Source organism: Canis lupus, chromosome 19 (genome assembly GCF_048164855.1).
Source record: "Canis lupus baileyi chromosome 19, mCanLup2.hap1, whole genome shotgun sequence".
Taxonomy (NCBI): domain Eukaryota; kingdom Metazoa; phylum Chordata; class Mammalia; order Carnivora; family Canidae; genus Canis; species Canis lupus.
In genome coordinates this window covers 27,436,101-27,463,986 of record NC_132856.1, presented here as the reverse complement: position 1 = coordinate 27,463,986, position 27,886 = coordinate 27,436,101, and the positions used below count along the sequence as shown (strand labels likewise).

Below are 27,886 nucleotides of genomic sequence, written 5' to 3'. Positions count from 1 at the left end.
GCTCCCTGAGTGGAGCCTGCTTCTCTCTCTGCCTGTGTCTCTGCCTCTCTTTGTGTCTCTCATGAATAAATAAAATCTTAAAAAAAAAAAAAAAGTATCACTCTAGCTGCATGTGTATAACCTAACATATAAACATAACCTTTATCCTACAGAACCTACCATTTGGCAAAAATAGAAGGAATTTTGAATAGTTTCCAAATATTTAAATAAAAATGATCCTGAAGAGTAGACTAAAAAAAGCCTCCCAAAGCCACCTGAAGTCTGGTAAATTAAACAACAGATTCTGGGTTAAAAAAAAAAAAAAATCACAGAACACAAGAAAGCTACAACATACCTCCTCGTTGCACCAACAATGTCACCTCACTTCCCTTTGGACATTCGATCAGCATATCCACAACTTGGTTGTGGGTCAGAGCCTGCACGTTCTTTTTATTAACTTCCACTATAAGATCCCCTTCTTTCAGGCCACGGCACCTTGGACTGTCCACAATCTGTTTCACTCTTTGGCCGCCGCCACCGGGACTGTCTGCAATAGTAAACCCAAAGCCCATTGGCCCTTTGACTATATGAACAGTTATGAGTTCCGGCTGAGTGGCTATGGAGGAAGCCAAAGAGACAGTGTCATTGGGGTAACCATGGGAACCGTTTGAAGCCACGTCAGCAGGGCTGCTTGGCCTGGCATCCTTCATGCCATTGACTTTGCCTGTTTTACTGCTGTGACTAGCTGGCGAATCATAGGTCTCTTGCCCATTCACAATAATTGGTTCTTTATCCAAAATGGCCACCGAGGTCACTAAACTCGTATTGGGGTCATCTGGGTCAAAAGGCAATGGGTAACCCCGGCAGAGTTCAAGGTCCACGCTGGCACCAATGGGAATGGACTGAAAGATTTTCACAACTTGTGCATGCGTGTGTCCCAAAACACAGGTGTCGTTCACGCTGACAATGACATCTCCTGCAAAAGATAAGAGTTTGGGGTTAAAAAGGAAAACCAACAGTAGCCAAAAAAAAATTCTAACAACATGATACTGTAAAATCCTACCAACAGAATGTGAACTGAAACTGGATTTGGGGGTAGTATCACAGGGCCCAAAGAGACTACTTCTATTACTTATTTTAACTGCTAATAAGGCATTCTTTAGTGTCTAGTGTCTTCCCTGCCTTCCCTGCTAATGAGAATATAATGATCATTGAAAGAACATTGAGATTTCTTCAAAAAAAAATTCTCGCTGCAGAAATCCAAGTTTAGAATTCTTCTATTCAGACAGATCTAAGTTTTTAGTAAATTACTGCTTTATGGGTATTCAATAGCATCCTAACAGTAAAATGGCTCCAAAGTTCTAAATTTTTACCAGGGAATGCCTTGATAGAGTGGAGGAATCTGGTTAATGCACAGATTAAAAGCCATTTAGAAAGTCATGCACCCCTGATGCCGTCTGCTCTTGTCCAGGGGCTGAGTGGCAGGAAATGCGGGGGCCACCACGTGGCAGCATCATCTCTACCTGTCTCCATCTTGCCATCCAGTGCGGCAGGACCATCCAAGACCAAGCTCTTGATCTGCAGAAACTCGTCCGGTTCATCCCCTCCAACAACAGTGAAGCCAAAGCCACGACTGCTCTTCCGCAGCTTTGTGTGAATGAACTTGCCTTTCAACTCAGAAGGATTTCGTGTAAAAAAGGGTTTGCCTGGACGATAACAAGAAAAGCATAAGGAGAGTCCCTGTGAGAGTGAGAAGGTGAGTCAAATAAGAAATGACACAATTTATGGATAACTTCTCCAAGCTCTTGTACTTAAGGTTTTTAGGAAATTTCCTCTCTTGGTTGCACTAATAAGGTTCATCCCTTTGTTTAAGAAGGGGGAGATGGTATCTATTTAGTGTGTTTCAGCATGAAGATCCAAGAGAAGGTAGAAGAGAAAAATGGAACTGCTGTCCATCATCTGAAACACTTTTGGTTTCAGATCACATAGTTTGGCAGCAATGGAGCTGTCCTGAGACCCTTCACAGAAGATGAAGTGGGTCTTTGCTTTGTGTCTTCTGTTTTGCTATAGTTTATACTTTGCAATACAACATCCAATGTGTTGCCTTGGGCTTGGCTTCCACTTGCAAAACCAACAGAGCAAAAACTTGTTTCTAATCAAACAGAAAACATATTCTGAAAATACACTGAGGGACAATTGGATGCTCAGCAGTTGAGCGTCTGCCTTTGGCTTAGGTCATGATCCTGGGGTCCAGGATCGAGTCCCCCATCAGGCTCTCTGTGGGGAGCCTGCTTCTCCCTCTGCCTATGTCTCTGTCTTCTCTCTGTATCTCTCATGAATAAAGAAAATACATAGAAAATACTAGGAAACATATGGTCACAAAGAATAATTTGATAAAAATGTAGAATCACTACTTTCAAAATTAGAAGTCATTACTTTGAATTGAATTCTAAATTTATGTCATTTTTCCTATTAATTTTCATCTTTTAACTATTTGTAAAATAGCCCAGACATGTCCACTACTAAAATTTATTGTCTAAAAAAGTTTAGGACATGTGGTTTAGAATATTTTAAATCCAAAACATCGAGGGACCCGGGTGGCTCAGTTAATTGTCTGCCTTTGGCTCAGGTCATGATCCCGGGGTCCTGGAATTAAGCCCCACATGGAGCTCCCTGCTCAGTGAGGAGCTTGCTTCTCCCTGTCCCTCTACCTACCACTGCCCCTGCCTATTCCCTCTCTTATAAATAAATAAAATCTTTAAAAAAATCCAATACATCTAAACTAAATGAAAAAGTTACTAATAAGCCATATAGCTCCAAATTCAGTTGCCTTATTTAAAATAAATTAATAGCTATAGAGCTAAATAATTTCCAAACATACTACCTCTGAATTTTCACTGAATTTTCTTAATGATATCCACAATAACATTTTGTGCACAAACCAAACATTTTATTTGTGGTTTTGTTAGGCATTTCTCTATAATTGAGACTTACTAGAATTTCTCTGGCTATCCCAAACAGTGGACCTAATTTCACGTTTAGACTTTTTAAACTCTCCTAATTATACTTCCTAACTCCTGCTCTTTTTGCCATGGCTTCCCCACCTTCCCTATTTCTTTTCTATCAAAAGTGTTAATCAAAATAAAAACACCCAGGAGAAAAAGTCTCCATGTACCCCTGCACCAGAGCCTGGCACCCAGGAAGAAAAGTTATTTTTGGTTAACTGTAGCTAAAAGGCCTTTTTAAAAAAGGTCTCTGGGCACACATACAATTTTTAATTGCATATTTCAAAAGTTTCCGGGTCTTAAAAAGGCTCTTTTAAATTGCCCAGACTCTCAGTTCTGCTCACGAGCCTCCCTCTTGCCCGGGCAGTCCCAGGGCTGGTTGGAAGCTTGACAAACTACAGCCCTGTCACTGTGGCTAAAGAAAGGCAAGACTTTGAAGCATTCACCACGCAAGGTTGTCTGCCAAGACATCAGTAAGGTGGTGTCAAGTGCACTCAGGGCTTGTTGGGAGACAGCTGCCACGGCAATTATCAGATGGAAAATTGAGGACAGGAGTGAATAGCCTACATCCTTAAGGCAGGGGCAGCTAGGAAATTCGGAGAGCGTGAGGGGAAACACAGTTGAGTTCTGCAGAGACAGCACCAGCCATCATCTTCACAATGAGGCTTACTCAGAGCATCTGATTAAAACTCGCCATACCTCCTCCATCACCCCCCACCCCCCGCCCTTTCCTGCTTTATTTCTGTCCCTAGCATTTATCACCATGCAACACAGCATAGGTTGTATGTATTGCTTCAGTAATGTGTCTCCTTCCTGCCCATCCCCGTGCACGGGGGCACCGCATGTGAACACGTGCACAAGCACAGTGATGTAAGCTCCAGAGGATTTCTGCTTGTAGACCTGGTGTGTAGAATTCTACCTGTTTCACTTGATGTGCTCCAAATATTTGTGCTGAATAAATGAGCGAAGGAACAACAGCTCAAAGAAATGAGATTTAACGTGTCTTTGAGAGGGCGGGAAGAGGTGGTTGGGTGTTTAAGCTTCTCACCCTTATTATAGGCAAAGTTAGAAAATGTGAAAATGTGCCTGGCAGTTTAACTGAATGAATTTTTTCAAAGCCATTAGCATACTGTGAACTTAGAATGTTTTCAGCTTAATAGAGACACGAGCAGAGCTTTGAAATGACACCGCTGACTTCCTTTTTTAACGCTTAACTAGGGTGGGAAGATCACAGGGTTTCACATTCATGCACGTTTTATTATGTTTTATGTATGAGTGGTCATCAGTTAATGGAGCTTTGGAAAAGAAGTGCTTTTCTACCTTCAAGCAGTGGCATTTGGAGCTCTCTGCTGCAGCCCTGTGGTACATGTTATTTTCTAAGAGATCCTAGTCTGTGGACAAGTCACCAGTTGTACAATCTTGTTATGTAGGAGAATCGCCTGATCAGCTCTTTTTTATTAAAGGTACTCATGTGTAGGGCTACTCTAGACTCGTTCAGGGTCCTTTGGGTTCTTACCTAAAATTCTGCTCTTGAATGACCCTTAGGGGCTTGCTTCTTTGCCAGGCTGGCACTGTTCTTGGCACCAGTGTTTGAATACCGTGGACCAGTGATGTCCAGTAGCACGTTCTATGACAAAGACGGTGCTCCATATGTGCACTGTCCAAAATGGCAGTCACTAGTCACATGTAGCTCCTGAGCCCTTGATATGTGGCTAGTGGAACTGAAGAACTGAATTTTTAATTTTTTAACTGTAATGAATTTAAATGGCAGCATGTAGCTAGTGGCATCTGTACCGAACAGCACAGGTTTACACTATGCAATGAGGTGTTTCCCCCCAACACAAAGAAAGACAAAAAAGCAAATGAACAAAAAGGGTTTTAGCCAGAAACTTAACTGTTCCTAATGACAATCAGGATTCAGATTGGGTACTCTACTACCTACTGGCTGTGTGGCCTTGGGCAAGTCACTAAAGCTCTCTCTGCCTGAGTGTTACATGTGTAAATAGAGGTAATGATGATACCAACCTCACTATTTAGGAGAGTTGTAAGGAATACTCGTGGCAGATAATATAGGTAAAGTGCTTTGCAGGTGTCTGGTAAATAAAAACAGCCCAATAAATGTGTGTTGTTATTTTAGAAGATGGTCATGGTAGTGGAGGGATGGCCACAGAAATCTCTTAAGCACCAGGTGGAACTGGAGAGTTTTCCTAAGAGCAACTCTCTTGAACATTATCATTTGCTGGAATTGGAAGTGCACTCTTGATCAAAGGAAAGTTTCACTGAGCATTGAACATAGTAAAGTTAATACCAAACAGTCTAACCAACTTAGCTACTCCACTTCTTCCTGAGAGTACTATAGGATGGTGGATCAGCAGCAGGCAGAGAAGCCAGACAGCATGAGGTTGCAGAAGGAATTTTATACTTAAAAAATACAGAGGAGGCTACAATTATATTGTTATTAATGTTATTATCTGCTATGTTTTATCTTTATTAAAACCATTAGCACCATAAAAATGTGCACCCAAGCCAGGAGAAATTATTTTATATAAACTGGTCATATCACCAATCTCATGATATTATCAGTGAGGAAACAACTTCTTTCTCATGAAAATTGTCATGTAAGAATGAAAATTAGATGAAAGAGTTTTTCTACTTTTTATATCTAATACAATAATACTTCTTTAAAAATGTACAGAGGACAAAGATAAATTTTAGTCTTTTTAATGGGTCTGTACCACAAACATTCCCCAATTCTATCATATATAACACCCGTTCTATTTTTTCTTATTTAAAAGGAAAACAATAAGCAAAAAACCCTCCCAAATCTTCTCCATCATTTAAGAGTAATGAGGCCTGAAAGTAGCAAGATTCCGGAGATACCAATTTTCAAAAGTGAACCTCTTTGGGGCTCCTACCATTTGTGAATGTAAATGAGCAAGGCCCTATGAAACACTGTAAAACATGCAAAAATGCCAAACTACAGCAAGAAGAGGAGATGAGTATTTAGAATATAAAAATATCAAATAATTTTGTATCTAAACAAAATCTTAGTCAAAACCAAATATGTTGACAAGGATCTTGAAATATCTCGAGGTGCCTTTTCAAATTATCTTATTTGAGCCCAATACTAAACATCTGTAGTGTCTAAATCAGTGATTTACAACTCTGGGGTACCCCCCCCCCCCCACCGGGGCATTGGGCAATGACTGGCACATTTTTAGTGGTCACAACAGGGGAAGGCTGCTACTGGCACCCAGTGTACAGAAGTAAACGATGCTGCTAAACATCTATTGCACAGGACAGGTTCCACACGACAGAGAATTATCTAGCCCAAAATGCCAACTGTGCTGAAGCTGAGAAACCATAATGGCAATTAGTTATCATTTTCAGAGCATTACAATTAGCTGAAGAAATTTACACAAAAAAAAAGCTTTCAATTTTCTTGACAAGTTTGATTAACAATATATTTAAAAGTTCTAACATTATGGTTTTCACTATCAAAGGAATGACTTGGGAGCTATGAGTTCCTTAAAACAAAACAAAACAAAACAAAACAAAAAAAACAACTAAATTTTTGAGCTAAACCCCTGGTCATTATAAAAACACTTTACCCTGAAGTGGAGCTTCTCTGGCTGGCTCCGGATTGCTTGGAGGGTGGTTTGGAATAACAGGAGGCACAAGCGATGAATGATCTTCTGTCCATTCTATAAGAAAAAGAAACAATTTACTGTTTTCCCTCCAAGCTGCAGGTCAGCTCACTCAGGATCCACCTTCTTAATTATACAATGACCCAAACCAATAAAACCAGGCACAGAGAACTTAGATCGAAAAAAAAATTGGTATCTGATCCCAGTCTTTATTAAGGACATCATGATTCCCTGTGTGTCTATCTGTCTCTCTCTCTCTCTCTTAAGGCCTTTGATTGTCTCTTTCCTAAGACCTTTGACTGTCTGTCTCTACCTCCCAAGACCTTTGAAGAAAGAGATATTGTGATATAAACAATAAAAACTTCAATTTTCTCTGGCTAGAGAGTCCTTAAGTGAGACCAAGTAAAAAATATCAGGAAAGGTAATACAATCAATTGATGCCAGCCCAGTAAGGGCATAAACTTCTCTCATGCAGTTGAGACACAGGCTGAGCTGCTGAAGCCTGCTTGTCTGAGGTGGTAAAGGTGATTTCAGCAGTTTGCTTACGTGCTATCCCCTACCATCTCTCAAACCCGAATGGGACCTATCACCAATACTGCTGTGTCCTAACTGTACTCATACTCAACTTGGAAGCTCAGAAATAACTCACTGTGAGTGGCCCTTGAGATTTACAGTCACTTTCCAGCTAAGCTAATATATTCAACCGTACACCTCCATTCCCCAAACAGCACTTTCTAACACAATAGTTTCACCAGCTTGGAAAAAATATTTTAAGATATCTTTTTTAAATAGAAAAGAGATGAAGGTAGAAAGGAGAATTTTTCCAGAGGTGCACACACATACACACACACACACACAGATACACACATACACACTCTATCTGAAATACAGTCTAGGGGGTGCCTGGCTGGCTTAGTTGGTAGAGCCTACAAGTTTTGAACTTAGGATCATGAGTTCTAGCCCCACGTTGGGTGTAGAATTTACTTAAAAAACAAACGAACAAACCAAACAAAAAGCACAACAGTAAAATACAATCTATGGCAGTGATTGGCTACCTTTGGTTTATAGGCTGAATTTGGCCTTAGTGTCCATTTTTATACAGCTTTTTAAAAAAATATTTTATCTATTTATTCATGAGAGAAACAGAGAGAGAGAGAGAGAGAGAGAGAGGCAGAGACATAGGCAGAGGGAGAAATAGGCTCTATGCAGGGAGCCCGATGCAGAACTTGATCCTGGAACTCCGGGTTCATGCCCTGAGCCAAAGACAAATGCTTAACCACTGAGCCACCCAGGCCCTTTATACAACTTTTGAGACAAGGATGGCTTTTCTATTTTCTAATTACCACAAAAAATTAAAATGGGAAATAATTTGTAATACATGACAATTACATGAAATTCAAATTTCAGTGTTCATAAAAAATGTTCTATTGGAACACAGCTGCACTTATTAACTTTATATCTTAACTTAATATCTTATTAACAGATATTAATATATATCTCCTTTCAATATGTTAAGAGCAGAGATGAACAGGTGTAATAGGGACTTTATGAATAGCAAAACCTAAAATATCCACTCACTGGCCATTTACAGAAAGGGTTTCCCAACTTCTACTCAATAGTCTATATTTATTATATTCAATATTACAATAAGGAAAGTATTATATTTGATTTTCATATGTTTGCTATTTGCATATTATGTTGAAGGGGTATTAAGCCTATCATTTTAAAAGGCTGCAATGAAAAACTAGAAAAACTATTAATAAAGAGATGGTTATTAACAAACAGATCTATTAATTAAAAAGGTGGCTAAATGAAGTAGAGATTCACAAAATGGAAAATTATGCACTTCTTAAAAATAATTGAGTAAATCTATATCAATCAGCTTTGAAATATGTAAGAAATAAACTTAAATGAGAAAATGAAGTCACAAAGCTAATATATGTGTATAATATATATACACACACACATGCACACATACATAAAAGTTATGATCTGATTTTTGTTAGAATATGTATCTACGTACAATCCTAGAAAGATTCTGCACAGTGTTTATCATTGAGAATGGGACAGGGGCCAGCAGAGGAGAACTTAATGTTCTCTATTCTTGAGCTGTTCATATTTTTATAAAGAGCATGAATTAACTTATAGTTTTTAAAAAGCATTCAAAATTACCAGCTCTTTTTGATTCTTACATGTCATGTTCCTAAAATTAGAACTCCTAATTTTTCCTCCTAGTGGGGGAAAGTTAGAATTATGCAGGAACTCCTCTTAAAGTGCTCAAAGCCGTTTCGATTTAGACACCAGTTGGTATGTAAACATGCTGGGGCAACAGAAAGTCCTCCAGTCTGATGACAGCCTCTTTCTAAATTACAGTGGAGAGTGGGGGGCTTGGGATTGCCCTCCCTCCCCCTCTCCACGCCAGCCCCCCCCCCCCCCCCCCCAGCTGATGTCTAGGTTCTGGGCACGGATCTCCAACAGAAGCTCTGCCATCCACCTCCTGCAGGACATCAGGTCTATAGGATGGCAGGAGGATGTGAATACAGAGGCCAGTTCTGACCACACGGGGGTGTCAGCACCCCAAGCTCCTCTGCCCACACATCAAGGGAAAGCCAACCTTCTGGTGGCTGCTGCTGCTGTTGCTGCTGCTGCTGCTGCTGCTGGGGCTGCTGCTGCTGCTCAAGCTGTTTCTTCCGTTTGGCTTCTAGAACTGGGTTCTCATATTGTGTCTTCCGGTTGATGTGGCTGGAGCAGGAAGCAGACAGTATTCAGTTAGGAAACATTTCATCCCACAAGCAAAATGCCAGTCTGGCCAAGGCCCTTGGCCAGGTAGGTGGTCTAAAACTCTAACTATCACATGTCACCATATGCAGTTAGGACGAGGGAAAAGAAATGAATACTTTCCACATACTGACTGCTTAGATGCTACCAGTTTTTCATGCATTTTATTTTAAAATCTTCAGTAAGGGCCAGGAGGTAGGTCCCATTTTAATTCACATTTTGTGTAAGGGAAATAAATTTCTGAGCAGTTAATAACTCACTTAACATAAAATAGCTAGTAAATAATAAAGAGGCATGCAAGCTCAGGTCTGTCTGCTTTCAAATCCCAGGATTTTAACCACTGACTCTTCTAAATGTCCAAGAAAGCACCCTACGGGGAGAGGTACTTTAATCCCACAGAAAGTAGACTGCAGAATTCTTTAAAAATGAGATTAAAGTGGAGATACAATGTTGTGTGTAACAGGTAATGCCAGACTGCTGCATGACTTCCTACAGCAGTTCACAGAAGCATAAGCACTCACCCAAAGTTCAAAGAAGGGCTCTACCAACATCTGTCAACTATTTTGATCAACAGACATGGAGTCAGGATTAAAAGCATAAGCCTTAGGCAAAAAAACTCCAAATGCAGCTAACCTAAGCAAATGTGATGGTTCAAAGTGACAAAGACCTAGATACTTCAGAAGGCTCTAAAACTAAGAAGCCCATGGCAAATCAAAAATACACATGCACACATATGAATACCTGTACATACATGGCTTTTTGCCATGGCCTTAGTGTACATGCACATATGTTACACAAACATACATACATTTTTCCCCCCACCAAAATCATACTTCATTAGAGGTTCAGGAACATACCTATTATGTGATTACAGTATTCAGAATTCAAAATATTTCTTAAAGGTGGGCTTGTCAAATAGGGTGGATAGACGAATTTCCTTTAATTCCTATGACTAGTTGCTTATTTGTTAATTCTTTTAGGCAATTTCATGCTAAGAAATGGTCTAACATAACAGGCATGTGGAGCTGATAAGACACAGTGAGGAGGACCAGATAGTAAAAGTAAGGTAACACAAAATTCTCCCCTCAAAACGGGTCTCTTTATCCTACAAAGCTGCAATCTCTTCTTCCTTTTCTCTCAACGCACAAATTAGTTGAGGGAGACCTCAAAATGAACCCTGAATAGACAGGAACCCCACTAAACATGTGAAGGAAAGATGATCTGCTGGGCACACAATGGAATTTTATTTTATGAGTGTCAGAGAAGCAATGGAGCTTGCTTTTCTAATGTCTCAAATCACCAAATCCTTCTTGTTAGGTACAGAGGTAGCAATGTGAATACTGGCCAATGACACTTGCTATATTGAACTCATAATTTTTTGTAATAAGATGCTGAGCATTTTACAATTTGCATCATATGTTCTGATTGCCAGGCATTATACTTTTCATTACTAGTAGAGCAAGGGATAGAAAGCTTGCTAGTTATCTTCACTGCACCAGGTAAGATTATGATGATAGAATATTTATATAGCATTTGTTTCTTTCTTTTCTTAAAAAAAAAAAAAAAGATTTTATTTATTTGACACAGAGAGAGTGCACGAGCACGAGCCAGGGGAGTAGGAGAGGGAGAAGCAGGCTGTCTGCTGAGCAGGGAAGCCCATGCAGGGCTCAATCCCAGGACCCTGGGATCATGAGCTGAGCCAAAGGCAGAAACTTAACTGACTGAGCCACCCAGGCACCCCTGTTTTTTTCAAAGAATCTTTTATTAGTTATTTATCATCTTTCTCAGAGGAAGTGAATAGAGCATATCTGCTTCAATGTTCAATATCTTGGGTTTCTCTTCTTTCAGTATCATCCTAACAACAGATGGTTCTAATGGATGGATAAAGTGCCCCATACTAGAATAAGGTACATAACTACAGAGGTCATGAGGATGATTTAAGAGTCTTAAAAATGGAAAATAGGAGTTACATGGATGGTCCTCAGGCAAGGGAGGCAAAGAAGCATACGAGGTCTTGAGCTTGGCCCAGTTACCTTCTTAATTCTGGTGACATTTCATACATTACTAAAATGTGTCTGGCCCTTTTAGAAAGTCTGAAAAGTTCAGACCTGGCTGGGGCAAAAAGTAGGCAAACAGGCTCTTCTTCAGAAGACAATCCCTACTCATCTGTTTTGCTTTTTTCATTCATTCATTTATTCAACTAATACTTAGTGAGTAGCTGCCATATGCCAGGGCTGTGTTGGGTCCTGGTAAGCTAGTGGTAAACATAAGGCTTAGATCTTGCCCTCATGAATTTTATAATATAATTTACGGTCTTCAGAATTGTTGAATATTTTCTCATTCATTGAAATATGCATATATATTTTCATTATAAAATTATGATGTTGCTATTATTAGCATTATAAGTTTGTACCTTATAATGATGACAAACTCTGTTCACCATAAAGTACATAATGGTAGAGAAGTACAAACTAAAACATGGATTAATAACCACTTACTCTACATAGTAGATACCATAGACAGGGTCTTCAATCTTTTCCCAACCAGCAGGCAGTTCTGAAAAATAAAAGAATATTTAGAGCAAGGAAAGCATATTCTTCAAGAACCTAAGGATTTTCAACAACCAAGGCAAAAAGAGAAAGGCTCATAAAAATGCCTTAAATCCAATTAAAACTATGGATCCTAAAAACAACAAACTAAAAGGCAGTCTTTTATTTATTGGTGTATTTTTCTACATGAGGAACAATGCTTTACAGATATTTTGCACAAGCTAATAAAACTTAATAAAATGTAGTCCCTGATGCCTTTGTTCCAAATCAACTATTAAATTAGATTTTAATGGCAATAATATAGTTAAAATTCGCCTTGAATGCCTAGTCTATACCTTAAATATTTACAGTTTTCTCATTTTATTTCTGCCTGCTTTACCACACACACAAAAATGGATGAAAATTAATGTTTCTTTTCATTTTCAATACAATAGTGCTGGTTTTGCTCTCCCTGGAATAAAACAAAATTTGCATCTTATTTCCTCCTGGTTTCTAATTAAAATGTGAGTAAGTAAAAGATGGAGTTGGGCTTTCAAACTGAATGCACCTATCCCTCAAGGGCAAGATTCAACCAGGCCCACCTTCAGTAACACTTTGCTTGTGAAAGCAGAAACACAGGTCCTGCCATCCGGGAACTCACTAGTTAAGGGGGAAGACTTTATTCCTTTTTTGTGGTGATGTAAACTGGCATTGTGGAATTTGTGTGCCTTTCTGAAAATCTAACCTCGCTCTACTGGACTTCACTTTGCAAGGTTTCCTACAAAGGCTGGAATTTTATTAACTAGCTAATAGTGAGTGCAGCCACAACAAGAATCTACTGTGAGAAAGCCCAGTGCGCCAGATAATTTGACTTGGTGAAAGCAGAAACCAGGTTGTGTTTTGTGTCATTAAACAATTCTTTCAAGCAGAGCAGCAATTCCTCCGCTTAATTTCAAAGCCATGTGGATACATACACGGTTTCGGCAAGCTTGAATAATGTCATACTCCAAAGTGAATCATTATTCCTAGAAGTCAGCTACTAAGACCAATATGAACGGAATAATACAAACATTTGAAATATCACTTATTTTGAAATACTAGATTTTTTTTTTTTTAATTTGAGGAATCCTAGGGTCACCATTGTCAAAGAATGATTCTTTCATCAAGGCATAGGGCTTACACGTGGCACAAACAGTCCAGTACTGAAACGGACTCGTGCATGTGTACCCAAACACACACAGGCTAATTACTCAAAGTTTATATTTTGCTCAGATTTGGCTGCATATCAAGAGACATTAATTTCATGGTTTTTGCTCCACATGTTATCTATTTGCAAACAAAGAGACAGGTTTTCCCATTTTTCTTCTATTTTTTTTTAAACACTTAGCAGGTTTTAAAGAAGTCTTGAATTCCAGGAGACATAAGCTACTAAAATGCAAGACAGGTCCAATTTGCAGATGTTGATACAACTTGGCATTTTTATCCGCCAAGTCTTACGAACTGATGCAAATCAAATGCCCGGGAAATGGTTTCCCCTTACAAAGCTGGAAATTACCATTTAAATGAAAATGAACCAAGAAAATATTTCCAAGGAGAAATCGAAGATTAAAAAAATGCAAATTGGGGCACGGTCCACCTGTTTGTTCAGGCATGGGGTGGAAGAGTGGGTAAGTATGTGTAAGGGCACCACTCTCTGTTTAATTGAACCAAATCTTTTCCAAAACTTGCAACCTTGAATATTTGGTCTATCTTTAGATAAAATGGGCACTATAAAGAATTCAACTCATCTGTACACTTATCATGATGAGTACTGAGTAATGTACAGCATTTTTGTTTTTTTTTTTTATTTTTTTAATTTTTTTATTTATTTATGATAGAGAGAGAGAGAGAGAGAGAGAGAGAGAGGCAGTGACATAGGCAGAGGGAGAAGCAGGCTCCATGCACCGGGAGCCCGACGTGGGATTTGATCCTGGGTCTCCAGGATCGCGCCCTAGGCCAAAGGCAGGCGCTAAACCACTGCGCCACCCAGGGATCCCTGTACAGCATTTTTGAATCACTATATTATACACTTGAAACTAATAGAACACTGGATGCTAACTCATTCAATCATTGATATGTCAAACATTTAGAGTGTCTACTGTCTGTCTGAGGGTGTGGTAGATATCAGGGACACAAAGATAATTACAAGTACACAACTAAGCAGACAGTTCAAACACCATACAGTTAGTGCTTTGAGAGAGGTCCGAAGAGGGTAGAGAAAAAGACGCCACCTAGACTCTTGTCCTGTTGTCTAGTTGACAACTTTATACTCTAGAGTTGAAAAATATGGCAGATCAATTGATATTTCTGGACGTTTGTAAATTTAAACATATCTTCTGGGACAGATTAGCAAACTCCAGAAATTTTCCAAGCTAAAAGTCATTTTCAGTTGAAAAGACAGATTTCCCGCTTCCAATGTGGTGATTAGCTTAATAATAGGAATTAGTCTCTTAATGCTTAAAATAGAAATGGGTCATCGATTTAAAAAAAGATGTTTATCCTCGAATTTGTCTTTTTGTTCTAAAAAGCTGAGAATGACAGAAAATGCCAGAGCCCAGAAAATAACGGCATTACAATTTTTTTTTTTCACTAAACACTTTGATGTTGTCTGAAAGGTCAGCTCCTATGTCTAACAACTGCTGGACATCAGACCAGAATATACTACCTGTCACAGCTATTATAGCTGAGACCCTTTTGGGGTTGCCCAGACTGGGAACTGAACCTTCACTCTACCACTTCATAGATCTGATGTCGGACTAGTTACTTAGTATCTTGCAACCACATTCTTCACCTGGGTTTACTTCAAGGGTCAACTGTAGATTAAATGAGGATGCCTATAAAACATTTTGCACAGCACCTGGCATATAGGCTCAACAAATGGCAATGTTCTAAGAAAGCAGAAAAGGAACAAGATTTATATGGCTTGCTTGCTAGCCAACTCTGCCTTTAAAAATCTCATACTTACTGTCAACACAGAAGCAAATATGAAGTAGTCAAATGTTCTAAGTTCTTTCCAGAAGAGATGTGTTAGCCCATGATTGAGACATGTTCACAATCACAGATAGATTTCAAAACTGTGACTTAGCCTTGGTGGGGAGGGAACCCCCATTTTCCTCGTCTCTACCTCTCCAAGCTGGTGGGAGAACCTAAACACCCTACAGTTCCAAAAGGGAGTACTTTCCAATGCTGGGAAGATGCCTGCAGAGCATACGAGAAATTCTGCAAACCAAAAGTGCATAATGCAGCTATTGACCCAGCTCAAAAAACAGAGTTCAGAAATGACAACTCTATAATCAAATGATCTGTGCCAACTGCCTCACCTCTGAGAGAGAGGCAGATTACAGACAAGGTTTCCTTGTCACATCTGGAGTTTCATTGTTTTCTGAAAACCTGACAGTTGCTGTTGTTTGAAATTAGGACCCTCTTGTTAAGAAAATGGGCAGTGAGCTTGTCAATAGAATCTGGAATGAATGCAAGAGAAAATTGTGTGTGTGTGTGTGTGTGTGTGTGTGTGTGTATATACACTACTCTTTACACAGTGGGTATGTGTGGACAAAAACCGAGAGTCCTATCTACATATACATTCTTCTCTAGACCCATATTAAAGGCAAAAAAGTACCACAAGGAGTATTAAAAAGTTCAACAAGATGGAATTAGCTAATAAATAATAAAACTACTAGAAACATCAATATATGCTGATCACAGGGACAAATAATAAGACACATTTTCATTAAGCTTCCTCACAAATGCTATGGGAGCTCCTCTTTCAGCCTCTCTTGATAAAGAAAGGGAAGCTAAGAGAAGGTGAATGTCTTGCCCAAGACACAGAGCCAGTAAACGGGAGAGCCCAGACAAGAAGCCAGGAAGCCTGATCTGACCCTAGAGACAGTTCTACCATGTCACCAAACCATCTCCCAGAATCACCACTATGACCATGAGAAATAATATAAGGAGTCAGTAATGCTTTTTTTTTTTCAATCTTCAACAGCATAGGAAAGTTCCTACAATATTATAGTTATAGGGAGAAAAATATGGAAACTTTTTTCCTAAAAATGTCAACATTCAAACTTCCATAGAAGTTCCCTGTACACGTATATTATCTCTAAGAGTCATCCACAGATAGCAGTGGTCATTCAAACATTTCAATCACCTAGCAAGAGTGATTTAAATTGGTTCAGTAGGGATACCTGGGTTTAGCAGTTTAGCTCCTGCCTTCAGCCCAGGATCCCTGGAGTCCTGGGATCGAGTCCCACATCGGGCTCCCTGCATGGAGCCTGCTTCTCTCTCTCTGCCTGTGTCTCTGCCTCTCCGTGTGTGTTTGTGTGTGTGTGTTTGTGTGTGTCTCATGAATAAATAAAATCTTTAAAAAAATAAAAATAAAAAAATAAATTGGTTCAGTAAGTGATTAAGGCACTCATTGTGTGTCTCAAAAACCTAGTTGGCTTTTTCAATTACTTTATCAAGTATTACCAATTAATTTTTTTGATAAAATAAATTTCAAATTATTCTATGCACAGGATGAATCTCAAGTCCTTCTTACCACAATGACAAGGACAACTTATAAATACCTTTAAAAAATAAGCACCATTTAATAGTTATTGACCAATGTTGGCATATCCATCAGTTACAACAGGATACATCCCAAACAGCAAGAACAGAGCTAAATTCCATTACATCATGACTCCAATCAATCATGATTGATTAGTAAATAAAACAAAATCAAATGAAAACAATAATCTATTATTAAGCATTTATGTTTTTAGTTTTTAAGGCTATCTCAAAAAAGTTAGGTTGATTCAATAATCTCAGGACAGTTCTACTCATATTGATGTTAAACAATCTTCTATCTCAAAAATAAATGATGGTCAATGTTCAATAAGCCAAGACTTTTATATGAAATTTAGCTTGAAAAACTGTGTTTTCCAATCTATCCTTCAGTAAATGCATCAGATGGAATGCAAACTGATTTTAATATTGTTCAAAGCTAAAAGTAAAACTTAGCATAGAACATAATTCAATATATCCCAACAGCAAAGATAAAAGCATTTGGCATTATCTGCAAATATAAATTATTTCTAACTGCAACAATTAGACTTGATTTACATGGATACACACACGCCAAGGAAAATGTTACATATAAGCTCCACATCTGGTTTTCAAGCCATTCACTACATTTACAAAGTCATCATGTGGCTGGTGACTTAATAACACAAGTCTAAGACTTACTAACTATTCAGTTGATCAGGAGAATTACTGTATTGCTATTACTTCTACAAAGATCCTTAAGAGTTTGGAGGGTTTTTATTTTTGTTTTGCTTTGCTTTTCTGTATGACCCCTATAGATAACCACCTGCACCAAATGAAGAAATGAGGTGGAGGTTATACGAGAGACGAAGGCACACAGAAAGCATCTATCCTCTCAAGTCTTTTCCTCAATCTTCAATTCACAAGACTACCTAGCACGAATTTGCTAACCCTCATTCTAGTCTCAATTCACTCATTTTCTTTGTAGACACAATTTAGTACAACTCTGCATGGTGGCTGCAAGTCAGACACAAGGGTTATAAGATTGACCTTTCATGGATAAGCCGAAATGAAAATCATCATTGAAGAAGTGCAAACTAAAGAAATTGAAGGATTAAGCAATTCGATGGAGACAAAAGCATTCAGGGTGAGTCATGCAGAGGCAGCAGGCTGGGAGGGTTTACCTAGTTCACTGTCCAGCTCCTCGGTGTGGACCCCTTCTTCTCCAAAGGAATAGCACAAATGAGACAGAAAAGAAAGAGAAAAATTCAGACACCAACACCAAGAAAGAAAACTCCCCTCAGAAAAACAGCAGCAAACACATCACTCTGTTTTGTCCTTACCTGCATTGTGGCCTGTCTCACTGGCTTGGCTAGTAAACCAGAGACCTCAGTGTAAATCACAAAACGGTAAGAGCTGATATTGGCAACATAATTATATGGCTCATTTCCTTGCACATCAGAATAGGGTTTGATTGGTTGTAGAAGATGACAAATACCTTTGTGGTTTCAATGTTCTTAAGTGGGAAGTCACTTATTACAGACCTTATTTCGGGCAAACAAAGCTGTTACACCTTTCAATAGGAGACCTTTTAATCCTGCAATAATCCTCTAGTCAGCAAGGCAATTATGCTCACAATTAAAGCATTACTTAACTTATAAGTAATACTGCTGCCTGAAAAATGGAAGGTGAGGTCAAACTGAGAATGCAGATTGTAAAATGTGCTACACTCCAGGGTCTTACAGAGGGAGTTAGAGAGGAATTATGTCAGCAAGTTAGGGAAGCAGGCTTGAAGGCTGCCCTGAAATGAGTATGGGGAGCCATCGTTTAGTTTGTATAGGACTTCTAAGTCAAACAGCTCAGAAATATTAGAATGAAAATGCTCTCGTAAGTCAGAGGGCAAAAACCAATCAAGATACTTTCCATTCTTGACCTCCTCCTGCTGTAAGTAAAACATTGTATTATAACAGAACGTGGGACAACACATAACAAATCACTGCATGTGTAAAGTCTCTCCAGCTACAGAGCAAGTGGCTGTTCCCTCTGCTGTATGCTCCATGAACACAGAGAATGAAACTGTTTTCACTACTGTAAAATGCTCAGTGCTGAGGAGTTTTTGGCACATGGTAAGTTCTAAATATTTCTAAATGGATCGATGGATGTCTTGATTATTGACTTTAGCAATCAACATGTCTTGATTTAAAAACGATTCAACTGCCAACAATAAGTTTTGGTGTTGGCATTCTCTCTTAAAAACGGAATCTTATTTACATAAAATCTTTCAAGAAAATACCCATTTAGATATTATCAAATAATGTTGGGGGGTGCATGTATTCGTTTCTCCAAAAAGTATTTAATGAGAGAGACCTACTATGGACCAGTCACTGTGCAAAGTGACAGACCAAGTATCCTTATGGGGGAGGAGACAAACCTCAAACTCCCATAAATAAAACTATAATTTAAACTGTGATTATTTCTCTAAAGTAACACATATCACAGGGTGACCTAATCGTATCTGGGGGCAAGGTCATGGAAAAAGTCCTTGAGCTGTAACCTAAAGGATATGAACAATTTAACAAAGAACTGAAGGTGAAAAATAACTGGAATTTAAGCTTTATGACAGCAGGGAATTTTTGACTGCTGTGTTCATTGATACATCTGAGGTTCTTAGGACACACTTGAATATAGAAGGCAATCAATAACTGTTTGTGAAATGTAAGAATATTCTAAGAGAGAACCAGTGGGGCTGAAGGGCAGAGTGGAGAGAAACAAGAGTGAGAAAAGTCAGGGGTCAAACCACTTAGGGCTTGGGGACCAGCTAGGGGGAGGGCTGAGTATTAATGGTGCAGACAGATGACCAGTGAATAGGGCTTGAGGGAGTGGTCAGTGATAACGCAATCACACTGACATTTTAAGACTGCTCTGGGTACACTGTAAAGAGAGTGGGAAAGCGTATGGGTAAGAGATGAGTGTGACCTCAACTATGATGTGACAAGTGGTGAAGAAGATATTGAATGGATTCCAGAGGTATCTGGGAGGCAAAACAAATTCAGAGGGTAGATGGGTGGACATGAATGTCTAGGTAAGTAGTAGATCAAGGGGGACTGAGGTATGCATGGATTTTACCCTGGAACAAGGTAGGGAACACCTACAGAGGACCAGGTTTTGTGGGAAAAGAGATCATTAGTCGGGTTTTAAGTGGACTGAGTTTGAAGTCTCTTTCAGACAAAACGCATTATCAACCAGGCAGATTAAAATAGTGGCCTGGAGCCCAAAGGCAAGGTGAAAGATCAAAATCCCAGTTCATCACTTTTTTTGAGTTAGGAAACAGAATATATAGAATTTTTACAATAAGAACGATGCTATATTGTTACATTCCATGTGTCTATGACTTCCAGAAAACAGAAAGACAGAAGCAAGACTGTGACCAACATTATTCTTCTTCGCATCATGACGTAAACAACACAAGGCAGATTTGTGTTAACAGGCAAAAGAAAATGCAGGTGTGGGGACTGATAAATGACAGAGTGGTAACATCTGGTTATATATTTATACTGTTGGTGTATACAGACACACAGACATGCATATAATTTCTAGAAAAAAGGATATGTGAATCCTTTTTTTTTTTTTTTTAAAGATTTTATTTAGTTATTTGAGAGAAAAAGACAGAGACAGCAATAAAGATAGAGAGCATATAAGCAGGAAGCCTGATGTGGGACTCAATTCCAGGACTCTGGGATTATGACCTGAGGCAAAGGCAGATGCTTAACCTACTGAGCCACCCAGGTGCCCCAAGGATATGTGAACCCTAACACTGAAGGGATAATTAATAAACCAGCAGTATTTGGTATGAATACATACTTGTTCCAGAGATACTGTCATTAACACCAATGACAAGAATTCTAAGAATTAAAAATAAGAGTTGACCCTTAAACAATACAAGGGCTAGGTGGTGCTGACTCTCTGCAGTCAAAAATCTGTGTATAACTTTGGACACCCTCCCGCCCCCAGAACTTAACTACAAATAGTCTATTGTTGAAGACCTTAGAAATAGCATAGTTGATTAACACATATTTTGTACACTGTAAGTACTATATACTGTATTCTTACAACAATACTTAATCTTTCTTAATATTTTTGGCTCTTCACAAAGATATAAGATTCATTTGCAGGCTTCTCAAATAGTCAGAAACCTCCCAAAATTTTTCTAATATATTTATTGAAAAAAAATCCACATAAAAGTGGACCAGTATGGGCAACCCCGGTGGCACAGCAGTTTAGCACCACCTGCAGCCCAGGATGTGATCCTGGAGACCTGGGATTGAGTCCCATGTCGGGCTTCCTGCATGGAGCGTGCTTCTCCCTCTGCCTGTGTCTCTGCCTCTCTCTCTCTCTGAATGAATAAATAAATAAATCTTTAAAAAAAAAAAAAAGTGGACCAGTACAGTTCAAAGCTCTGTTGTTCAAGGGTCAACTTTACTAGATTTGGTAACAAAAGCATTCAGTAACTCTACTCAACATTTACTCAATAAAGTTTCTCTTGGTAAAAGCTACTGGGAGTCTTCTACCATCTAGAAAATACATTAATAGGCATTTTCATATGTTCCAGTGTAATTATAATGGAGACCGACACTGAAGATCCTATAGTAATAAGTCTAAAATGCCTTCACAATCATCAAGCATCAAATAAAGATTAAATTTTGTTCCCTGAAATCTTATGGTTGAATGTTTTTATGTTCTGATCTTTGAAAATTGGTCACTTTTATATTACATGTTAAATATAATATTTGAATAGCAGGACAGTTTCTTATCCCTTAAGCATGCAAAATAATGAAGCTGACCACACATTTTCAATTCCTTCTTCAGGAATGAGACTAAGCAACCAAAATAAAATGAGCATTTCAGTCATGCCTCCTTAGTCAGAAGGATTTATATTTGCATTTGGAGTCAGATAAATACGAACACATAATTCTATGCTCATTTCATGGTATCTGCAATCCATGTACAGCAGAAGGATATAGGAGGACAAGGTTTTGGCAGTATTACAGTTTACCGACTGATATTTTCAGACAAACCTCAAGTTTATATATACGACAATTCTGTCCCATAGGACAAATTAATAAAATTTCATTATCTTACAGTAAAATGCATATTCCATAATTATACCACTAATTCAAATGCCAGAGATGAATAATGAGTAGCAAAACAAACCATTTCCCTTTTAATTCGTCCATGTCAAAAAAGTAATTTTGGTAGAACTTGGGATAGACTTCGGTGTACTGAAAAGAAACATATTTCTTCTAATTTTTTTTTTCATTTTGGAAAAGTAATTAGAAATCCTAAAACCCTGAAATGAAATCTTCAAAATAGTAACTCTTATAGCCAATTGATTCTTTTTTGAGATTAACAGGGAAAGTTGGGCTAAGGGTAACACCTCAGGCTCTTTCTTAGAAAAATGTACTTTTCAGATAATTAGGATATATTCTAAATTACACAGAAATTCCCAAAGAAGTCACAATCTGCTTTCCCTGTGTCAAGTTATGAAACATGTAGAATTCAATAAAAGGTCTTGATTTTTTCCTTTGAGACTTTGTAATATAGGATTAGGATCCAATAGGTAAGTAACCAGAGCATCTTTTTTTCTCTATTCCCAGAGATTTTTCTAGAGTTTTTTTTCCATGGTCCTGAAGGTAGAGGTTACATCTTCATCGAAACAGTTTGTCTTATTATTATTTTTTTTAAAGATTTATTTATTTATGATAGACATAGAGAGAGAGAGAGGCAGAGGGAGGGAGAAGCAGGCTCCATGCCAGGAGCCTGATGCGGGACCCGATCCCCGGGCTCCAGGATCGCACCCTGGGCCAAAGGCAGGCGCCAAACCGCTGAGCTACCCAGGGATCCCCCGAAACAGTTTGTCTTAAAGTGACTTCTAATGGAGATACTAGCATGAATCTGTATTCATGTGTAAACAAATCATTCCTTTAAAAACAATTCTGATTCCCCTGCTGCTTTTGGAAACTACAGTTCATTTACTAGAAATTGGATTACCTTTTAAAAACTCAATTGTTAAAACCTGGTTGCTCTTGCTCTAAAACCTTAAAATTTACACCTATGAATGAGCCCCCAACTCACTTGAACCAAGACCTCTTCCTAGCCCCTTACCATCATCTTCACACTCTTCCAGAGGCTTCTGCTGCTTGTTCAGGCACCGAGGGTCTAACCAAGATGTTGTTTTTGTATTATGGCTGAAATCGAGAAACAAAAACAAATACATTTGAAAAGGAAAAAAAAAAAAAAAGCAAAAAGCTCAACGGCAAAAGAATTACACATTCTTGAACATTTCCCCTCAACTAGAGCAAAGCTATTTTCCAACAGCAAAACCAACCCAGAAGAGAGCCCAAGTTTAGAGTTAGAAAAGGCTCGGGAAGGGCCTTAGGTAGACTTTTTAACTCATCTAAGGTATAACCATTCCATTACAGAAAGCTTAAAATGTGACACCAGTTTTATTTCTGAAAAATGAGTTTCAAATGATACTCTTTGTCTATACGGTCTCTCCTTGTCCAGACTTATTTTATGTCTTCACCTTTGCAGAAGAGCAAACTCCAATTTGCTTTAAATTTGTCTCTGACTTAAACCTTGGATGCTGGAATTCACAAAGAAGGCTGCTATTTCACTCATTATATTACATAAGATTTCCCCTGACACTGCGAAACTACCTCAATTCATGCAATTGGCTCACAGCTGCTAATACCTATCATTAATCACAGCATACTGAATTACGTTGCACACAGAGTGAAGGCAACTTGAAATTACCTATCATAAATAGGACTTGGGCCAAAAAACCTCACAAAGCTTGAAGCAGCTGAACTGTCTACTTTCTGGAGGGCACAGCCCAACTCCAGATGAAGTGTTTCAACGGATGCTGAGCCAGGCCTTGACGGTCTGAAATTGTACAGCAGTATTCCCAAGATTACTGCCCAGCAACCATGTTAGAAGCATCATGAGAACATCTGGAGGAACTGCCCAGAAAAAGCTCAGTACCCTGGGACAAAGTTCTCCATGACTCCCAGGCCACTCTGTGCAAGTTCAAAGAAGGCCAGTAGTAGTTCAAGTTACAACCAGAAATGAAAATAAGAAATTAAAAAAAAAAATTTTTTTTTTTGAGGTTTAGGTAGTAACCTTAATTGTTTTGGGACATCTGAAGTTTAGGTTGTAAACGCTGAAAAACATTGCCACAATTATTTGAGATTCAAATCTTATTGTCAAAAACACTAATGGTTTCAGTGAAAAACAATATGCAAATGCACATACAAATCACCTCAACTGTATAAAAAGGGGGAAAAAAACTAATGAAAGGTAAAACAGTAACAACTATCATCACTGATGTTACTTCTTTGTTCACTTACAACTAGCAGAATCTGTTCTTTTACACGTATGTCACAATTTACAAGCCATCACAATAACCCTATGAGGGAAGTATTAATATATTCTAAGATGAGAAAAATGAGGACAGAGGTGAGGAAATTTGTACCAGGCTACTTAGTTGATACCTAGCAACATTGGCAATCAAAACCAGGAGTCCAACACCAAGACCCATGGTCTGCACTATTCCTAAACCAGCAAGATAGTAAAAATAGTCATTGCTGGGAAGAAGATTATTTATGATTTAAAAAAAATACTTTTGATGAGATGAGCACTGGGTGTTACATGTTGACAAACTGAATTTAAATAGAATATTTTTAATTTTTATTTTATTTTTATTTTTTCAATTTTTTTTAAAGATTTTATTTACATATTCATGAGAGACAGAGAGAGAGAGAGAGAGAGAGAGAGAGAGAGAGGGGCAGAGACACAGGCAGAGGGAGAAGCACGCTCCATGCAGGGAGCCCAATGTGGGGTTCGATCCTCGGACTTCAGGATCATGCCCTGGGCCGAAGGCAGGCGCTAAACTGCTGAGCCATCCAGGGATCCCCTAAATAAAATATATTTTAAAAAGAAGAGAATTAAAAAAAATACTTTTGTATTTTAAGATATTGTAGTTGTAAAAAAGAACATAAGAGGGACTCCTGGGTGGCTCAGCGGTTGAATATCTGCCTTAGGCTCAGGGCATGATCCTGGAGTCCCGGGATCAAGTCCCACATAGGGCTCCCTGCATGGAGCCTGCTTCTCCCTCTGCCTGGGTCTGTGCCTCTCTCTCTGTGTCTCTCGTGAATAAATAAAATCTGTAAAATGAAAAACAACAACAACAACAACAACAAAAGAGTGATCCCACCTGCCCTGTACCCAGATTCCCCCAATGGTAATATCCTACAAAACTAAAGTACAATGTCACAACTGGGATACTGATCTGCATATGGTCAAGATACAAAACATTTTCATCATCATAAAGATCCTCATGTTACCCTTTTATAGCCACACCTGGTTTTCTTCCAATCCCTGCCCCCCAAAACCCTTTTTAAATCCCTAGCAATCACTAACCGATGTTCACCATTTCTATGGTTTTTTCATTGCAAAAATGTTCTGTGGAATCAAACATACATAATCTTTGGGGTCTGCTCCTATCTTTCATTCAGCAGAATTCCCATCAAGGTTATTGCATATAATGATAATTAGTTCTTTTTATTCCAAGTAGTATTTCATGGCATGAATGTACCAGAGTTTATCTACTGAAGGATATGTAGGTTGTTTCCAGATTTTGGCTATTTGGAATAAATCTACTATAAACATTCATGTCCAGTTTTTTGTGTGAATGTTAAGTGTTCACTTCTCTGGCCAAATGTGCAACTGGTGGGTTATATGGTAGTTGCATGTTTAGTTTTATAAGAAACTCCCCAACTGTTTTCCAGAATGCCATACAATTTTACATACCCACCAGCAATGATCTAGTTTGCATCTTTGCCATCGTTTACTGTTATTACTATTTTTTTATTTTAACCATCTTAATAGGCATGTAATGATATCTTTGTAATTTTAACTTGCATTTCCCTAATGGCTAATGATGGTGAACATTTTTTCATGTGCTTATTTGCCATCTGTATATCGGCTTCAGTGAAATGTCTGTGGTTCACTTTCTAATTGAATTTTTTTAATATTACTGTTGAGTTTTGAGAGCTCTTTATATACTCTAGATAACAATCCATTTTCAGATATGGGGTTTGCAAATATTTTCTTCCAGTCTGTAGTTTGCATTTCATCCTCTTATTGGGGTCTTTCCTGAAGCAAATGTTTTTCATTTTGATGACATCGTATTTATCAATGATTACTTATAGGGTTTGTGTTTTTGATATCAAGTCTAAAAACAAAAGTCCTTGAGCACCCCAAACATTTATTCCCAAAAAGTATAACTGCATTATGCTTTACATTTAAGTCTGTGATGATCTATTGTGAGTTAACTTTTTGTATAAAGGTGTGACGTTGAGGTTGAGGTTAATTTATTTACTTCTGGCTAAATGCTTAATCTGGTACCACTTCCTTGAAATGGCTATCTTCCCTGAATTAAAGTGTTTTGGCATCTTTGTTGAAAATCATTTGCATATATCTGTAGATCTGTTTCTGGGTTTTGTTGACCTACGTGCCCATTTCTTCACCAATACCACACAGCCTTTGTTACTAAGGTTCTAGAAGTCTTGATATCCAGTATACTGATTACTCTAACTTTATTCTTTCCTTTCAAAACTGTTCTAGGAACACCTGCGTGGCTCAGTTGGTTAACTGTCTGACTCTTGATCTCAGCTCAGGTTCTCATCTCAGGGTTGTGGGTTAAAACAAAACCAAACCAAACCACAAAGTTTTCTAGCTATCCTAGTTCTTTTGCCCCTCTACATAAATTTTAAAATAAACTTATCTATGTTAACAAAAAACCTCACTGAGATTTTGACAGGATTTGCATTAAACCTGTATATTCATTTTGGGAGAGGTGACATCTTTACTATACAATTGAGTCTTTCAATCCATGAATAGGGGACACTTTTCAATTTGTTTAGATTTTCTTTGATTTCTTTCACCAATATTTTGTAGTTTGTAGCATACAACATCCTGTCCATGTTTTGTTAGATTTACATATAAATGGTGTTTTTCTGCAAGTAAATGTGAATTTTATTTTGAATTTTGTTGTCCACATGTTCATATAGATACACATGTGTGCTTATCTTTTGTCTTGTGATCTTGCTGAACTCACTTCTTTTAAAACTTTTTTGAACACTTTTTGTGATTTTGTACATTTCTTATGTACACTCATGTAATCTGCATAGAGGGATAGTTTTATTCCTTCTTTTTCAATCTGTAGGTCTTTTATTTCCTTTTCGTGATTTATTATCCTGGCTAGAACTTCCAAGATCATGTTGATTAAGAATGGTGGGAGGTGGGATGCCCAGGTAGCTTAGTTGGTTAAGTGACTGACTCTTGGTTTCAGCTCAGGTTATGATCTCAGGGTTGTAAGATCAAGTCCTAAGTGGGGCTCCAATCTCAGTGTGGAGTCTGCTTGTCCCTCTCCCTCTGGCTTCTCCCCACCTCTAATAAATAAATAAAACCTTAAAAAAAAAAAAAAAGGAGTGGTGAGAGCTAATATCCTTGGCTAGTCCCCAATCTTGCAGGGGAAGGTTTTTTTTTATAATCATTAATGGTTTTTTTTTTTTTTTGTATTTTACCACTAAGTATAATGTTATTTTTGGTAGATATTATAAAGTCAAGAAAATTTCCCTCTGCTATTTTTATCATGAATGAGTGCTGAATTTTGTCAAGCACTTTTACTGCATTGATGAATGTGATCATGTGATTTTTTTCCTTACTATCTTAATACGGTAGATTATATTTATGAATGTTTCACATAGTGAACCAATTTTGTATCCCCGGGATAATTCCCACTTGGTCATAGTGTAGAGTTCTTTTTCTTTTCTTTTCTTTTTAAAATTGTATGTATTTATTTATTGTGAGAAGATGCCAGTGGGAGAAGGCAAAAGTAAAGAATTTCAAGCAGACTCTGAGATGAGCATGGAGTCCAATGCAGGGCTTGATCCTAGGACCCTGAGATCATGACCTGAGCAGAAATGGAGTCAGATGCTCACCCACTCAGCCGCCCCTGTGCTACAACTCTGTAGTTTCCTTTTTTCTTAGAGTATCTTCGTTTTTGGTAACAAGGTAACAATAGCTTCATACACATATATGCTAAGTGTTCCTTCCTCCACTTCTATTTTCAGAAGGAGACTGTAGAAGTTTTATTCTTTGAGCCCTTCTCCAGTGAAACCATCTGGGCCTGGAGATTTCTTTTTCACGAGTTTTTAAATGACAAATTCATTTTCCTTAATAGTTATAGAGCTAGTTAAATTATCTATTTCATATTGGATGGGTTGTGGTAGTTCATGCTTCTCACGAAATTGGGCCATTTTAT

The 27,886-nt window shown here is 38.2% G+C and overlaps 1 protein-coding gene across 18 annotated transcripts in view; it reads right to left on the bottom strand.

Annotated features, from left to right (window-relative positions):
- MAGI1 (membrane associated guanylate kinase, WW and PDZ domain containing 1) overlaps window positions 1-27,886 on the bottom strand; it is a 641,903-nt gene that overhangs the window by 77,088 nt on the left and 536,929 nt on the right. For 9 of the 18 annotated variants that reach the window (XM_072785501.1, XM_072785490.1, XM_072785493.1 and 6 more), the window contains 7 exons: window positions 22,663-22,745; window positions 17,685-17,723; window positions 11,908-11,965; window positions 9,246-9,373; window positions 6,596-6,688; window positions 1,503-1,685; window positions 335-955 (listed from right to left, as the gene is read on the bottom strand). In XM_072785501.1, the coding sequence (XP_072641602.1) occupies window positions 335-955; window positions 1,503-1,685; window positions 6,596-6,688; window positions 9,246-9,373; window positions 11,908-11,965; window positions 17,685-17,723; window positions 22,663-22,745 (1,205 nt within the window). The remainder of the gene's footprint in view (window positions 1-334; window positions 956-1,502; window positions 1,686-6,595; window positions 6,689-9,245; window positions 9,374-11,907; window positions 11,966-17,684; window positions 17,724-22,662; window positions 22,746-27,886) is intronic. The other 9 variants (XM_072785491.1, XM_072785495.1, XM_072785499.1 and 6 more) reach the window with 2 other exon arrangements.